This window comes from Sciurus carolinensis, chromosome 9 (assembly GCF_902686445.1).
Source record: "Sciurus carolinensis chromosome 9, mSciCar1.2, whole genome shotgun sequence".
NCBI classification, from domain to species: domain Eukaryota; kingdom Metazoa; phylum Chordata; class Mammalia; order Rodentia; family Sciuridae; genus Sciurus; species Sciurus carolinensis.
This window is the reverse complement of record NC_062221.1, coordinates 217,560-233,218: the sequence shown is the minus strand read 5'-3', so window position 1 is coordinate 233,218 and position 15,659 is coordinate 217,560. Positions and strand designations below refer to the sequence as shown.

Sequence of the window (15,659 nt, the reverse complement as noted above, 5' to 3'; positions counted from 1 at the left end):
CTCCCTGGAGGGCGTCCGGGACATTCCGATCCTCCCACTACCCGCGCGGATGCTGCGGGGGAGGGGGCGCAACTGCTCTCCCCAGGCAGCACCCAGCTTTGATCCGGTTTCTTCGTCACCCTGGTGGCCCGTCACCGGTGGAGGAAACGAAGGGCTGATGAGTGATTCGGAGGTTGTTTACGGCCCACGGGTGGCGACGCTGCATCTGCGGCAACAGAGGCACTTTCTGGGCACCGTCTGCGCCCCAGCAGACAATCCAAGGCCAGGCAGCCAAGATGCCTCCTCACCAGACCAAATATGGTCACAAGCGCAAGGCAGCCTCCCGTGGAAAGGCTGGCCTTCTTGGTGTCTCCCGGCCTGACCTCTGGCACGACCGCGGTCAGTGCAGCCCTCCTGGAGCCCTGAGGCTCCGCGCCCCGCAGGAGGGTCGGCGCGGCGCCCAGGGGACCCTTCCTCGGCCTCGGCCCCGCATCCGCGTGCCCCCCGCCACCGCAGGCTTGGTTTCGCTCCACGAGCCCTTGATTAAACAGGCTCGGGCCGCTTTCCCTTTGATCCCGCCCCAAGTCCGTGGTAAACGCAAAGGAATGCAGATGCAGGGCTCGGCGGGAGAGGTCCAGCGGCCAGGAGCAGCGGCGGGGGGGCGCGCGGCGGCTCCCACCCCGAAGTGCCCAGCGCGCCCAGGGCTGGAGCGGGTGGGCGGAGGAGGAAGAGGCGGGGCGAAGGCGGGCCGCGCCCGGACGGGGGTCATGCATAATTCAGCAGCTCGGCTCTCGGGCCGCCCCTTTCCTGGGGGTGGGAGTCTGCTTCCAACTTTGTTTATGGGACAGTCTGGGAGCAGCCGCGGCCGCGCTGTCTGCTGCCGCCGCGCCGCCCGGCCCCGCGCGCCTGAGGCCGGCTCGGGGGATGTGAGACCCCGGCCCTCGGCTGCCCGCACCGCGTCCTGTCGGGATTGGCCCGCGGGCGGGGCTCCGGCCGCCAGCTCCCGACGCTCCCCAGCGGCTCGGCCCGACGGCTAGCTCGGCGGGACGGCGCGCGCCCAGGTGGAGCCTGCCGAGCGCCCGCCGCACCCCGCAGGGCCGGCTCGCGGGCGGTGGGCCGGGCTGACTGCTCTGCGGGCCGCCTTCCTGGGAAGCTAGGACCCGTCCTTTGCCGCAGCGGCCCGGCGGCGTCCCGTGCAGCTGCGCCTGCTCCCCCGCGCCTCTTCCTCCTCGGCAGCGTCTCGGCTTCCAGAAGGTTGCATAATTCCGGAGGCCAGGAGGGACCCCTGCCCCAGCGCCTCGCCGCCGCGCGTCTGGCCCAGGACGGACACCTGACTGCCTCCCGTCTCCTCTCTCGTCCTCGCCCCGTCCCCACTCCTCCTCCAACTTGGACTCAAGGGCTGATCCCAGCCGCCTGGCTCTTCAGAAGATGAATCCGTCCTCGGCGCCCCCGCCGCTCCCGCCACCCGGGCAGCAAGTGATCCACGTCGCGCAGGACCTGGACACGGACCTCGAAGCCCTCTTCAACTCCGTCATGGACCCCAAGCCCAGCTCGTGGCGGAAGAAGGTCCTGCCGGAGTCCTTCTTCCAGGAGCCTGACTCGGGCTCGCACTCGCGCCAGTCCAGTACCGACTCGTCGGGCGGCCACCCCGGGCCGCGGCTGGCCGGCGGCGCCCAGCACGTCCGCTCGCACTCCTCGCCCGCGTCCCTGCAGCTGGGCGCCGGCGCGGGCGCTGCGGGAAGCCGGGCGCAGCAGCACGCGCACCTCCGCCAGCAGTCCTACGACGTGACGGACGAGCTGCCGCTGCCCCCGGGCTGGGAGATGGCCTTCACCGCCACCGGCCAGCCGTACTTCCTCAAGTAAGTGCCTGACCCGGGCACTGCCGCGGTGCCCGGCGAGCGCTCGTGAGTGGGGAGGGGGGAGGGACGCCTCCGAGACCGCACGGCTGCAGGACGCGGGGCGAGCCCCGGGGAGTTGGGCTTCTAAGGGGCCGGGGACCAGGAGCAGCGAAGGGTCAGGGGAAGCGCGTCCGTGGACCCGGAATGCCCGCCGGGCTCAGGACAGAGACTCCCACGCTTTGGAGGAAAAAGCTGGGGGCGGGATTCCCATAAAACCTGTAGGCGGCCGGGCCCCAGCCCCTGCGCCTTCGCCGACGGCCAGCCCAGCCGTCCCCAGGGACGCGACAGAGACAGAGAGGGAGCAGGCGGGGCAAGCAGTCGGGGCGGAGGGTCTGCGGTCGCTCGTTTCTGGGTAGAAGCTGGAAAAGTGAACCGGGCCTGGTAGGCCTCACTGCCCCGGTGGTGACGTAATGACCGCAGAGCGCAGTGACGTGATTGCAATTAGCCGGGGCTGCGGGGCAGCCGTGGGCTGGAGCAAGGACTGTGTGGAAATTGGGTCAGGAGTTTCGTGATGTCGGACGTGGAAACCTAAAATACCAACCAATGGGGAGTCTCCCTTCTCATCCTGCTTCCCTTAATTGTTCTAGCTGTGTGTGTGTGTGTGTGTGTGTGTACGTGTACTGGGGTTTGAACTCCGTCCCCAGCTCTCTTTGTTTTATTTTGAGACAGGGCCTTGCTAGGTTGCTCAGGGCCTTACTGAATGCTGAGGCTGGCCTGGAACTTGGGCCTCAGCCTCCCCATTTGCTGGGATTTTAGGCATGAGCAACTGGCACGCGGCCGGTTCAACTTTTTGATGTAATGACTTTTACATCAGCTTTGAATTTTCAGATTAGACCGACCTGGAAAATGCATTCTTAAACACTAGAGGAGACTGTTTCAATCGTGGTGCCCTAAAATCTTTACTTTGCTAAGCAGAAACCCAGCTGGAACTTGAAATGTCCCTAGCAGGCTGCAGGGCCTGGCATCCCTGCCCGGCTGGAGGCTGTGCCAGCCCGCCCACTTGGCCGGCATTGCTGCCAACGAGAGAAACACCTGAGACTTGCCTTAGAGTTCACTTTAAAGCCCATGCTTCTTTGGTGGAGTAGACTTAGTTCAAAAATTGTGTTGAGAAGTTTGAAGTATGAAGACATGCGGTGCTGTTTTAAAGTCTTGGTTGAGCTTTTCTTTGGCCACTACCCTCTGATTCTTGGAGGGCAGTGAGAGGGTCTAAGGAACTCACCCCCAGTGAGTTTGACTCAGGGTGACCAGTTCTCACTCCTTCCCTCTCCCATGGTTGTTGCCGTCTTACGTAAGGAGGTTTTTTTTTTTTCCCTTTGGGTTTCTGGGGTTGGTACAGTACTGAGGTCCTGAAGCAGACCTGATGGCCGTTTGTTTACGGCTGATCTTCTCGGGTTACCGGGCCATAGTGTCGCCACCTGCCCAGGGCTTTGATTTCTATGACTGGTGGAAGTCAAGTATGTGATATAATAATATGACATTTTCCTGAAGGCGATTTTGTTCCAAAGGATGACACTGGTCTCTTTATGTACAGAGGCAAAATAGGTAGCATCATGTATTAAGTTCACTTAGGTAAATGCAGTTTTGCCTGTTTTATTATGATTTGTCAAAATGGACTTAATAATAACTATAGATTCAGTAATTTATGATAATTCGGGAACTCTTTGGTCTCAGACAATTTTTAAACTGTATGAATACATACTTATGTGGTATATGGTCAATATAAATGTGATTATTCAAAATATGAAATATGAGCTGGGGTTAGGGGCAGTAGCACACACCTCTAATCCTAGTGACTTGGGAGGTTGAGGCAGGAGGATCACAAGTTCAAGGCCAGCCTGGGAAATTTATTGAGACCCTGTCTCAAAATAAAAAATTATTTAAAAAAGCCTGGGAATGTAGCTCAGTGGTGAAGCATCTGTAGATTCAATCTCTGGTACCTCAAAAAAATAGAAAAAAAAGAAAAGAAAAAAGAAAAAAAGAAGAAACAGCTGGGCATGCCTAATATCTGTGGAAAGCTAGATTAAAAAAAGACCCCAAAATAACAACAGCAGCAAGAATTCCTTTTATACACGTATTCTGAATGACTAGAGAAACCCAGGACTGTTTGTGATCTAGGGCAAAAGTGGAGCTCAGGGTTTGGCGAGAGTCGCTGTGGTCCCTCCTGCCCGTCTGCCACAGCACCAGGCCCCAGCCCGCAGCAGAGGGTCTTCTCACTTTGAAGAGACCACCGGTGACATCACTGCTAAAGAAACAAGGACAGCAACAACCCACAAGTGGTGGCTGCCTGATATAATGCTATCCCTGGAAAGTTCTTGGCCTAGTGGGTGAAGAGAATCTAAGAAATCAAGTCTTTCAGAACAAGCAATCTGTCCAAAGTTCTTTCTTTCAGAGCTTTATTTAAAGTTTGAATAAGGTTGATGTTAAATGTCACACAGCCTCAAAGGCAATGCATTTGGTAGATGAAGGAGTTTGAGCCAGGCCTGGCGGTGCATGTCTGTGATCCCAGCAGCTCAGAAGGCTGAGGCAGGAGAGTCACAAGTTCAAGACCAGCCTCTGCAATTCAACCATCTCCTCAGCAACTTAGTGAGACCCTGTCTCAAAATTAAAAAAAAAAAAAAAAATAACAAAAATATAAAATCAAAAGGACGGATGGGGGATGTGGCTCAGTAGTTAAGCACCCCAGGTTTCAATCCCTGGTATTAAAACAAGAAAAAAAAAAAAAAAAAAAAAAAGAAACTAGGAGCTTGAAAATGGTGGTAATTGCCCCGACTTGATCGCCTGTGAGCTGTTCATGACTCGGCCCCTCATCTGTGAAATGGGCTAGCAGAAGAGTCCTATTCTTGACTCTGCTGGGAGCTGAAGATCGCATAGATCAGACATCAAAGGATTTCAGAACTGACGAGGACGAGTTTTTGCTTTTTGTTTTTTGCTCTTTGTTTTTGATCAGAAGACTGAGGCCAGGGCAGGGTCACTTTCTGGAGGACCCGACGGCCCTGTCTTTGTCCTCTGCTGGCCCCTTGGCAGGCAGTCCCCTTCCTTCCCCACCTTCTCAGGTGAGCGCAGACCTATGGGAAACACAAGGATGTGGTGCACACTCTCAGGTGCTTCCTGAAGGGTCCCTTCCCTGGGCAGCCGCGGCTTTTCTGTTGTGTCCAGTAGCAGCAGACAAACTCATGACTTGTGAAAACTCTGGCCTCGTCCCTTCTGTCCTCTGAAACTCGTGAGCCAACCGGGGCACCCAAGCCTTGCGCTCTTAGCAGCTCGAAGCCTCGACTTTGAACCTGGCTCACACGGAACTTTTTAAGTTTCTTGCTGTAATACGATCCTTATTCTTCTGTACATAAACCAGAAACCAAAGAATCGTGGAAAAGTGACCTAGCTTCAGTAGATTTTCCCATCTTTATCTCACAGCCCAGTCTAGAAGAGTTTTATTCGAATAACATGATTCTTTAAGAAAAAAGATTTTATCCTGTTGTTCCGTACAATTCCTGCTATGACATTTGGCTGCTATTCCTGATTTTTAGGAATAATTCAGTGTTTTGCCTTTCCTGAAACTTGTGGTAAATTTATGAATTTTTTAAATTCACAAATTTGAAATTCATGATAAAAAAATTAATTATACACTTGGTAACAAATTCAGGGGTACAGAAGGACTTTTGTTAAAAACAATGTTTCCTTTACCTCCTCAAGGCTCACCGAGGGGAATCTTAAATTTTTAGATTGTTTCTGTCTTGAATTTTTAGATCATCACCTTCTTAACTCTTAGTGATATATACTTTTACCCTGCCTCCTTTTTTTTAACCCGGATTGACCTTTGCAAGGGTGCTTTACTACTGAGCCATTTTTATTTTTTATTTTGAGACAGGGTATCGCTGAGGTCAAACTTGAGACCCTCCAGCGTCCCCGGGGTTACAGGCCTGTGCCACCGCGCCCAGCTTATCGTCCTGTTTCTGATTTGCCAACTTTGAGCTTGTTATGTGAAGGGGAGAATGCAGTTCCTTAAACAAGCTTTCTTCTTCCTCTCCCAAGTTTGTTATCTAAACTATCTTAAGTTTCCTGGGCGTGGTGGTGAAGACCTGCAACCCCAGGTACTAGGGAGGATGAGGCAGGAGAGTAGCAAATTTGAGGCCAGCCTGGGCAACTTAGTGGCATCCTGTCTCAAAATAAAAATTAAAAAGGGCTGGAGATGTAGCTGGGTGGCAGAGCGCCCCAGGTTTCATCCCCATCACTGTGAAAGAATAAAAAATTCAAAACATTTTCAAAATATCTAAGTGTCTGGTAGGTCACCTTGGTCGCTCCTTGGTCCACTTTGGACAGTTCTCTTGACTTGCTGCTTTGCCAGTGAGTGGCTTTGACCCTCAGTACCAGCTCTACCAATCACGTTTTGGCCATGACACCTTCATGTTCCAAGGCCCTGAACCTATAGCCTGCACTTGCGTTTTGCCCAAAAGGTGACCTTCTTATTGGTGAGCGGTTCTTAGAGTTGAACCGGAGGCGGCCGGTGCGACTGCAGCTCTGTGAATGACTCACCGCCTGCGTGTGAGGAGCGGGTTTTAGACTTTAAGGCTGGCGCAGGTGCTGGACAGGGGTACGACCCAGAGAGGAGCAGGCAGCACAGCCGGTGGACTCCTTCTCACTCTGCTCAGTCCTTCATATCCGTCTCACTTTTTAGTTCCTTCGTATTTGGCTTAATTAAATAATGTCTTTATTTCAAATTGCCTTTTAATAAGCCGATGCATTACTTTCCTTGTTATGATTCATGGATTTTCTGGACTTTGCGCTCCATCTGTTCTGTCAGGTCTCCTTTCTCTGCACATTTCTGCGTCTCTCTGTGCCCTTCTGGAGTGACTGTCGTGGAGGCCGGCTGCAGAGTGGCCGTGGCGGGACTGTGCGTGGCGGGGCCAGGAATGCTGTTCCTTCCCCACATCTTTTTGTTCCGTGGCAGTGCTTTCTTGAGTCACTGAGCAGGCACTTCACAGAAGAAATACAGTTGATCAACAAACATGTGAAAAAATGTTCAACATCTCTAGCAATTAGAGAAATGCAAATCAAGACTGCTCTCAGATTCCATCTCACTCCAGTCAGATGGCAGTTATCAAGAATACAGGCCACAGTAAGTGTTGGTGAGGATGTGGGAAAAGCTCACTCATACGTTGCTGGTGAGAATGCAAATTGGTGCAAACATTATGGAAAGCAATATGGAGATTCCTCAGAAAACTTGGAATGGAACCACCATTTGACCCAGTTATCCCACTCCTTGGTTTATACCTCAAAGATTTAAAATCAGCATACTACAGTGACATAGCCACATCAATGTTTATAACAGCTCAATTCATAATAGCTAGATTGTGGAACCAACCTAGATGCCCTTCAATGGATGAATGGATAAAGAAAATGTGGTATATATATATACAATGGAATATTACTCAGCCTTGAAGAAGATGAAATTATGGCATTTATCAGTAAATGGACGGAGCTGGAGACTCTCATGCTAAGCAAAATAAACCAACTCCCCAAAAAACAAAGGCTGAATTTTCTCTGATGTGCAATGCTAATTCACAATAGTGGGTGAGGGGTGACTAGGGAAGAATAGAGTTACTTTAGGTAGAGGGGAGTGAAGGGAGAGGAGGGGGTATGTGGGTAGGAAGGATAGTAGAATGAGTCAGACATTATTACCCTATGTACATATATGATTGCATGACTGGCGTGGTTCTACATCATGTATAACCAGAAAAATAAGAAATCATACTTCGTTTATGTATGATGTATTGAAGTGCATAAGTGTAGTCTACTGTCATGAATAGTGAATTAGAACAAATAAAAAGCAAAACAAAAAGTAACACAAAGAATTAAAGCAGTTTTGCTCACACACACAAAAGAAATGGTTTGTGGGACATAAAATTTCCAAATATTTTCCTATCTGAACATATTACTTTGAAAGCGTTTCTAAATTTATTTTCTTTAAAAAGTTCCTTTTTTTCTGTGTTGCCTTTGGGTGACATTGTGTGCCCGTTTTCAAGAAGGGCCTTTAGTCCTTCAGAAGCAGTGCCTGCTGCGCAGGCTCCTGTCTGTGACAGAGAGACACGTTTCGTGGTGGTTGGGAAGATCGGATGACGCTGGCTGACCAGGTAACCTGCCATCCAGTGTCCTGGCGGGCGAGGAGGAGGGTGGCCCAAGTATGAGGCCAGGCTCTGCCACGCAGTGAGACCTCGTCCCAAAAAACAGAAGTGCCGGGTTTGTGGGTCAGTGGTAAAGCATCCCCGGGTTCAACCGCAAAGAAAAGAGGAAAAGGCCAGCCGGGCGGCATGCCCGCAGCGTGTGGCCGTGGCGCGTGCTCAGTGCCGGCTAGTCCCCGCCTCACCCCAGGTCCTCCCAGGCCGTCCAGCCCGGCTGATGCAGCGGGACCTGGCGGTTTGACTCCCAGCTCTGGAGGACAGCCGGGTCCGCAGCTGGAAGTCGGCCAGTCCATCTTCCTGTCTGAACACCTAAGCGGTGCCCACCCTGGGAGCCCTCCCATTTAAGAGGACACGGACCCCTTCTGAGAAGCACCTGCTTTTTGGGGGGAGGGATTTGGCTTGTAGCTACTAGTTGGACCTTTTTTGTGGGGGACATTAGAGGAGAGGGAAGAGAGAGAAGGGGGTGGCGATGAGGAGGGAAGGAAATGGCCATTTGCTGGTGGCCTGGTCTGTGCAGAGCCGTCAGCTCATCAGAGAGGGAGCAAGGGTCCCGGAGTCACGTGAGCGGAGCCTCCTCTGTGACGCTGGGGTTGCCCTCAGTCCGTTAGCAGTCAGTCATCCTGGGAATTCTGCATAGTGTCATCTCATCTACTGTTGAGGACCTGAGGCTTGTTGAGGTCAAATAAATTCCTGGGGTCGAGCCACAGGTGGGTGGCAGAGGTGGGCTGAGAACCGCGTAGCTCCAGAGCCTGGTGCCTGCCCGCCTGCCGTGCTGTCTCATGCCAGGCACATGCCAGGCACACGCCCAGACTCAGGCTTCCTTGGCAACCAGGTAGCTCTGGAGTCGTGGGAGAGCTTGCTTCTCAGCTGAGTGACCCCGTGTGGATTCTCCTTGCTGGCGAGCGAGAGACGCAGCAACCCCCCAACCAGAGGTGGGCAGCGCACCTGTGCCTGTCAGTGCTTGTTCTCATGAAGATTCCAGCTCAGGTCAGTCCACCTCCCTGTAGGGAGATTGCCATGCGGGCAGATGGCAGTCTCCTGGTGGACCAGCCGATGTCCAGGTCGGGCACTTTGGACGCGTCCACAGGGTTAACTAACCCTGTTAGGGAGGTAGTTTCCAGGAGAAGGAGGCAGCTGGCTTCCCATTGTCTTTATAATTTGAGGAGATTGTTTGAAAATAAATCGAGGTTGAGGTTTGAGGCAGCGTTGGGTCCAAGTCTGTTGACAGATGAAGACACACAGGAATTCCAGCCTGTGTCTCAGCCTCTTTTTCGCCCTCCAACCCGGAGAGGGTGGTAAGTGTGGAATCAGCCCGTCTAAGGGGCAGGTTTCTTTTTAAAGGGTGATTTGGAAGACTGAGGGCTGAAGTGACCGACATACTTCTGGAGGCCTTTTTGTTACACTGGGACGTGAACCCGGGAGGCGAACACGGACTGCATCCCCAGCCCTGCGATCTCTCTTTTTTCAAAGGTTTTTAGGATTCCGTGTTAGCACACGGAACTTGAGAGTTCTCTTTCACTGGGTGGCTGCCTCGGCAAGCGGTCCCAGGAGGACCCGGGTGCAGGACAGGAGCCTGCGCCCTCGGGAACCCACTGGGCCCTGCCTGCCCCAGGCCCACTCCGCAGCCCCACCAGGGAGCACGCGGCAGCTGGGAGCCTGGCCGTTTCCGTGGGGGCTCTGAAGGGCTGCTGGTGACCTGTCTGGCCTTCAAGGGCCCAGAGGTGGAAGGCATGCGCCCCTCCCAGCCCTTCTCGGCTCCGCCGGCCACGGACCTGCGGCCCTCGGCCTCCAGATGGCGGGAGGCCCGGCGAGCCGCCTGCCTGGTTCAGGAGCGCGGGTTGTAAGGGGCGGCCTGCTGCCTTTCTCACTCACTGAGGCGTCGGTAGAGCAGTGTGTTCTCCAGACCCTCTGTGAACGAGGACCTGGATGGACGGGTTTGGGATGTGTGCACTTTATCCCTTTAATGCACAATATGCATCAAAGGTGCCAAAGACCCTCCTTAAAAAACTGGTGTATTTTTGCTTACATCAGTATTTCACAGGCTTATTTGGATTTGATCATTTTTATTCTATCATCTGTTAACATGCACTCAGGAAATTTGTACAGACCATACTTTGGAAAACCTTTTTGTGACCTTCTCTGTTATTTTAGAGTAGAGACTTCCATGTTTGAAGCGAGTTAGTTTTTCTTTTCAGGGTGCTTTGTATGTATGTATTTCTTGATTTAACAACGGCCAATACTCACTGGGAGCCAGAGCCTAGGAATATGGAGATAAGAAATGGTCCTAAATACCCATCAAGTGGCTTATAGACAAGAAAACCAAGCATCACAATGCAGTGTGCTAGTGCCGTATTCCTGATTTTGTTTTATAAACTTGGGGTGCGAGGAGAAGAGAGGAAAAAGAGAAAGAATACACATGAGTGTGCTTATAGTGGTCATTTCTGGGACAACGGCTGATGTTACTGTGGTTTCTGCCTTTACAGAGAAATTCAGTCATCAAACACAAGACAATCTTTCTGTCTGAACTGGTGCTGGGCAGTTATAGAAGGGCAGGAGAGGAGCCGGTGGTGGGTCTGCTCCTGGAAGCCCAGCTGGCCGGGAGACCGGGGCTGGATGGTGGCGAGGTCTGAGGCCAGCTCGGGTCACTTCACGAGACTGTCTCAAAACAAAAAGCAAAAGGGCTGAGGATGCAGCTCAGAGGTAAAGAGCCTTAGGATTTAGTCCTCAGTACCAAAGAGAAGGTCGGAGGTCGGACGAAGGCGGGAAGCCAGTGAGGACGGGTGTCTGGAGAGGCAGGTGGCCCCTTCTCGTGAGCTTCGGCGTCTGCAGATGGAGGGCCCTCTGGGAGCCGCTTGTGTTTTCTTCCGACGTGAACTGGACACAGCGATTGCTGGGATCTTAAGCAAGATCTCTCACTGGGACTCGCCTCGGGATCTGCTCGTGGGAGTGGCGGGTCTCGTGGATTCCCTCCCGTCTGCCTCCGGGACTCCTGAGTTTGTTTCACACTCCCTGTGACCCAGCAGATGGTGAGTAGGGCGGGAGAGGATGCTCCCTCGCTCAGTGCCTGCTGGGCGCAGGGAGGGCGGCCTCTGCTCGGAGGAGGCGGAGGGGATCTCCCAAGCCTCCCTTTGTGCCATCTAAAGATCTTGGGTGTTTCAGCCAGTGTCCGCCGGAAGCTCACGGGCTGCTCTGGGTGCCCGGCTCAGTGCGCTTCCTGAGGACTCGTGGGGCTGCTTCCCCTGGTTTCCGTCTGCAGAGCTGCTGTCTCTCTGCCAAGGGACGGGGAGGGAGGCTGGTTCCAGCGGGTGCTGCCAGGCCCGGCAGTGGCCTCGCCTTGGTGTGTCCTGAGGCTCCTGCAGGTGTGTCCTTAGTCTGCAGTCTCACTGCTGTTGCTGGTCTGAAACTTGCAGCCGTACTGAACGTCCGTTGGCTTCTTCCATTGGCTGTGCTCCCTCTGGCCTCAGGAGCCTGGCACAAGTCGCTGCCTGTGACTGGAACGTCATTCCCCTGCCTTCTGCCTGGTTAACGCCTGCTACCTTCAGACGTCGGCTCCAAGGCCGCCTCCTGCAGGTTTTCCTGACCCGCAGCCCCTCTCTAGTTGGGGTGCTTCCCTGGTCCGCGTCTCCGGGCCTTTGCACGACTCCCTGGCACGACTCCCCTGCATGTTCATGTCCAGCCTTTGCCGTCTTCGCTCTCTCTTCTTGGCCTCCAGCTGGTGATTGCCGTCTTGCCTCCCAGTGGCTCTGACTGTAGACGTGCACCGTGGAGCCCAGCCACCTCCTCTTTCTTACTGCACTGGGCCCTCTGTGAGGGCGAGAACCATGTTTGTCGTGCTCGGCATCGTGTGGTCCGACTGCAGTGCCTGGCCATGGTGGTGCCCAGGAGGAGGAAGGGATCTTGCCATGTTTTCTTTGAACCATTTTCTTTTTTCTTTCTTTGGATACCAGGGATTAACCACTGAGCCACCTCCCCAGCCCCTTTTTTATATTTTATAGAGAGACAGGGTCTGGCTGAGTTGTTTAGGGCCTCACTAAAGTTGCTGAGACTGGCTTTGAACTCAAGATCCTCCTGCCTCAGCCTCCAGAGCTGCTGGGATCACAGGCGTGGCCACCACGCCCGGGCCGTCAAGCCATTTTCATTGCTAGCTTGTACCTGAGAATTTCGCTGCTATGTTCAAGAATGGAAGTCATCACGTTTGTGCCCCTTGGACTGAATATTTAGGACCAGGGCTTCAGATACTACATGCCAGAGAGAGAGATGAATGAAGGCCAGATAGTCCAAGGAGTCTCTGTGCAGGCAGTGGACCTAAACAGTCTTGAAAATGGAAAGGACGTAGATGAGCTTCCAGGAGAGAAGGGGTAGGAGGAGCCAGAAGTGCGGAGGGGTGTTTGTGGTCCGACTTGGGCCGACAGCTTGGAACCTCAGTGGGGATGAGTGTGCAGACCTTTCGATAGTAATGTTGACTTCCTCACCCTTAGATCTGAGCTCCACCAGCTCTGGCTTTATCTCCCTGCAGCAGGGGAACCTCGCCATTGTCCCCGTGCTGGGATCTCCCTAGCTGTTCAGGGAACTAAGCACTCACACCAGCTGCGGGAGCCTGGAAGCCACGGAGCCTTTCGAGACACTTCATGTGCATCCACAGGCCCGACCCAGTGTCACGTGTCCAGTGAGCAAGGCTGGTCCAGTCGGTGGGTGGTCTCTGCATTTCGAGTGGGTGGGATGCCAGGCGACCTTTGACGCAGCCCCTCCCCAGCCGTGCCGCCATTTCTGCTTGAGTGAAGAGCTTCTGGTCTGGTTGTTCCCAGGACCACCGTGGTCTGACACGCCAGGCGGCCCTCCAGGCCTCCCTCGGCCCCGTCCCCAGGCTGCCCAACCAGAGCAGCCCTGGCTGCCCTCTGGGGTGTGCTTTCCATCTCACAGGGCGGTGTTTCCGGTGTCTCGCTCACCTGATAACATGTCGTCGAATGGGTAACAAGTACGTGTAAATAGCGGACTATTCAACAGCACAAAGGCAGGTACTCGCAGCACTCTAGTGTCACTCTCCCCTGGTCCCCGGGCCCTGTCCTTGTCTTTGCAGAGGAGCGGTGTGAGCACCAGCGTGCACATGCACACCTGCGTTGCGTGTGACTCCCGGTGACTGGCAGTGTCCCAACACTCTTACACCGTCTTTCTTGGACTTAGTGTATCTTGGAATGCCTTCCTTTCCTCTTTCCCTCTTTTCCTCCCTCTCTTTCTTTCTTCCTTGGAACAGGGGACTGAACTCAGGGTACTTTACCACTGAGCGATAGCCTCAGTTTTTTTTTTTTTTTTTTTGATAAGTTGCTGAGGCTGGTCTCAAATTTGCCATCCTCCTGTCTCAGCCTCCTGAGTTGCTGGGGTTATGCACCACTGCTCCTGACTCCTTTACTTTACACAAATATTTGCTGTATTTCTTTAAGGACTAAATAATTTTCCATTGTTTGTATAGATTATAAATTTCTTTAACTGGTACCCTTTTGATGGACATTAAATTGTTTCTTTTTTGTTATTAAAATTATATGTGCTAAAAGACTACTTGAGGGAGGAAGATGGAAAATAAATTTTTCCGATCTTCTCTGGATTTCCTATTTAGAGAGAACTGTGGTTGATAACTTATCTAGAAACAGTCTTTGCACAAAGAGTAGCTCCTTGACTCCTGATTCCCTGTCCACCTGGCCATCACCGCTGTCCTACCCATCAGCCCACCTGTCTTGTGCAGCGTGTCACATGTCTGACCAGTGCACCGACCAGCAGCACGGACCTGGCCAGTCCACACGGTGCACACCTGTGCCAGGCGTCCGAGGGTGCAGCTCGGGGCAGCTTGCAGGGTGTGCCACAGGCCGTGAGCCGTGTGTGGCCTGACTGACTCACGCTGAGCTGGACACAGAAGTTGAGAGTGTTTAGAAACCTTTAGAGCAAATAGAATTGCTGTGACGTCAAGCACAAGGTCAGGGGCGTCATCTTGGGAAACAGGGTAGTTCGGTCTACGGAATTTGTGTGTGGAGTTGCACGGGGCCTGAATTACATCCAAGCCACTTATGACAGGACTGTAGAACGCTCTGAGGATTGCTGGGTCGAAAATGAAAACTCCGGTTGTTCACCACAGAGCTGGAGAAGCACTGCTTTGTGTTTCTGCCTCTTAATTCTGTCTGCTCTCTGCTCACCCATTTATTTTCAAGCATTTTAGTTTTCTATCCTTATAACTATCTTATGAATCAACCAACCAATCAGTCATACTTTTTATTAACTTTAGAATGATCAGTGTAGGAGGTTGAAGAATGAGTCTCCAGTGGAAAAATTCTGTGGCACCAAGGTCGTTTGCGATCTGAAACCATAATATGTTTTAGGTCTCTGTACTGCTACGCTAACTCATTGTTCTAAAAATATGCTCCGGCATACCACGGCTCCGAGCTGCGGATGGATGCAGTTGTAATCCTTTCAGCCACAAGGCTACTGCAGGCATTGCCAGCCACAGACTTGGGGGTCAGCTTGGCGACTGGAGAATATTACACACTGTTCACTAAAAAAAAGCTCCTTTGTGACGACTTTTTAATTTGTCTATGAAAATGATTTCTTGGCCTAAGTAAATGTTCAAAGATTGAAGCAGCAGTTGTCATAACCCAACAAAAAGCAAATGTTAAATGTGACTAAAATGAGCAGAGGTAAAACTTCTACCGACTTGGTTTCCTTTTCAGGTCTGTTTTTAAAAAGCTGCTTTTTTAATCATTGTTATCAAGAAGTCCAGCAGAACTGAAGGGTGTCAGGTGACAGAAGTGCTCCCCACTCCTCCCACGGGTCCTGCTGCCCAGAAGCAGTCCCTGCCCCCGTTCCCGTGTGTTTTCCAGGGATCTGTGATGCGTGAAGGGCGTCGAGGGAACCACAGCTTCGGCAGCTGGTTCCTGGCTGACCCTCACAACTTCAGGACCAACTCGAGGTGGCAGCAGACGAAACTCTGGAAAGCAGAGTGTGGTACCTGGCGGGGCGTCTCGGGGACACAGCCCTCCAGGGTGACCAGGTCCAGAGGTGGGGTTCGGCTTTGGGGTTCAGGAGGCTGATGCCTTCAGTGGTCCGAGACCTGCGGGTTCTTAAGGGCTGTCTGACACGGGCTGGCCTGGGGAGAGACGGGGTAGAGGTTTCAATTGCAGGTTCAGAATTCACAAGCAGGGACTGAAGTATTCTGCCACTCTGGAAAGAAGATGCACTCAAGGGTGGTGCTGGAAAAGGGCAGAAGTAGTTCCCAGGTTTGGTGGTGGAGTAGATGGTGCAGGAGGATGTTGCTGGCCATGTGGTGGCGTGGTCCCCGTGACTGGCTGTGACAGGCAGTACTGGGAGGTTTGGCAGAGAAATTTCTCAGCGCATTGAGTTTGCAGTGATGTTAAGATACCTGAGGGAGTTACGGGGGACTACAGATGTGTATGTGTTTCGTGTGTGTGTGTGTGTGTGTGTGAGTGTGTGTGTGTGTGTATGTGTATGTGTTTCGTGTGTGTGTGTGTGCGCGTGTGCGCGCGGGGGGTTGAGACCGCGGCCTTAGGCCTGCCAGGCAAGGGGTCGACCACTGAGCTTGTCCCAGTGTGTTACCTATGACCGT

General features: G+C 53.0%; 1 protein-coding gene across 1 annotated transcript in view; it reads left to right on the top strand.

The window, feature by feature from the left end:
- Positions 1–795: 795 nt before the first annotated feature.
- Wwtr1 (WW domain containing transcription regulator 1) overlaps positions 796–15,659 on the top strand; it is a 125,032-nt gene continuing 110,168 nt past the window's right edge. Inside the window, exon 1 of the mRNA XM_047563552.1 lies at positions 796–1,838. Coding sequence (XP_047419508.1) covers positions 1,408–1,838 — 431 coding nt within the window. The 5' untranslated portion in view covers positions 796–1,407. The remainder of the gene's footprint in view (positions 1,839–15,659) is intronic.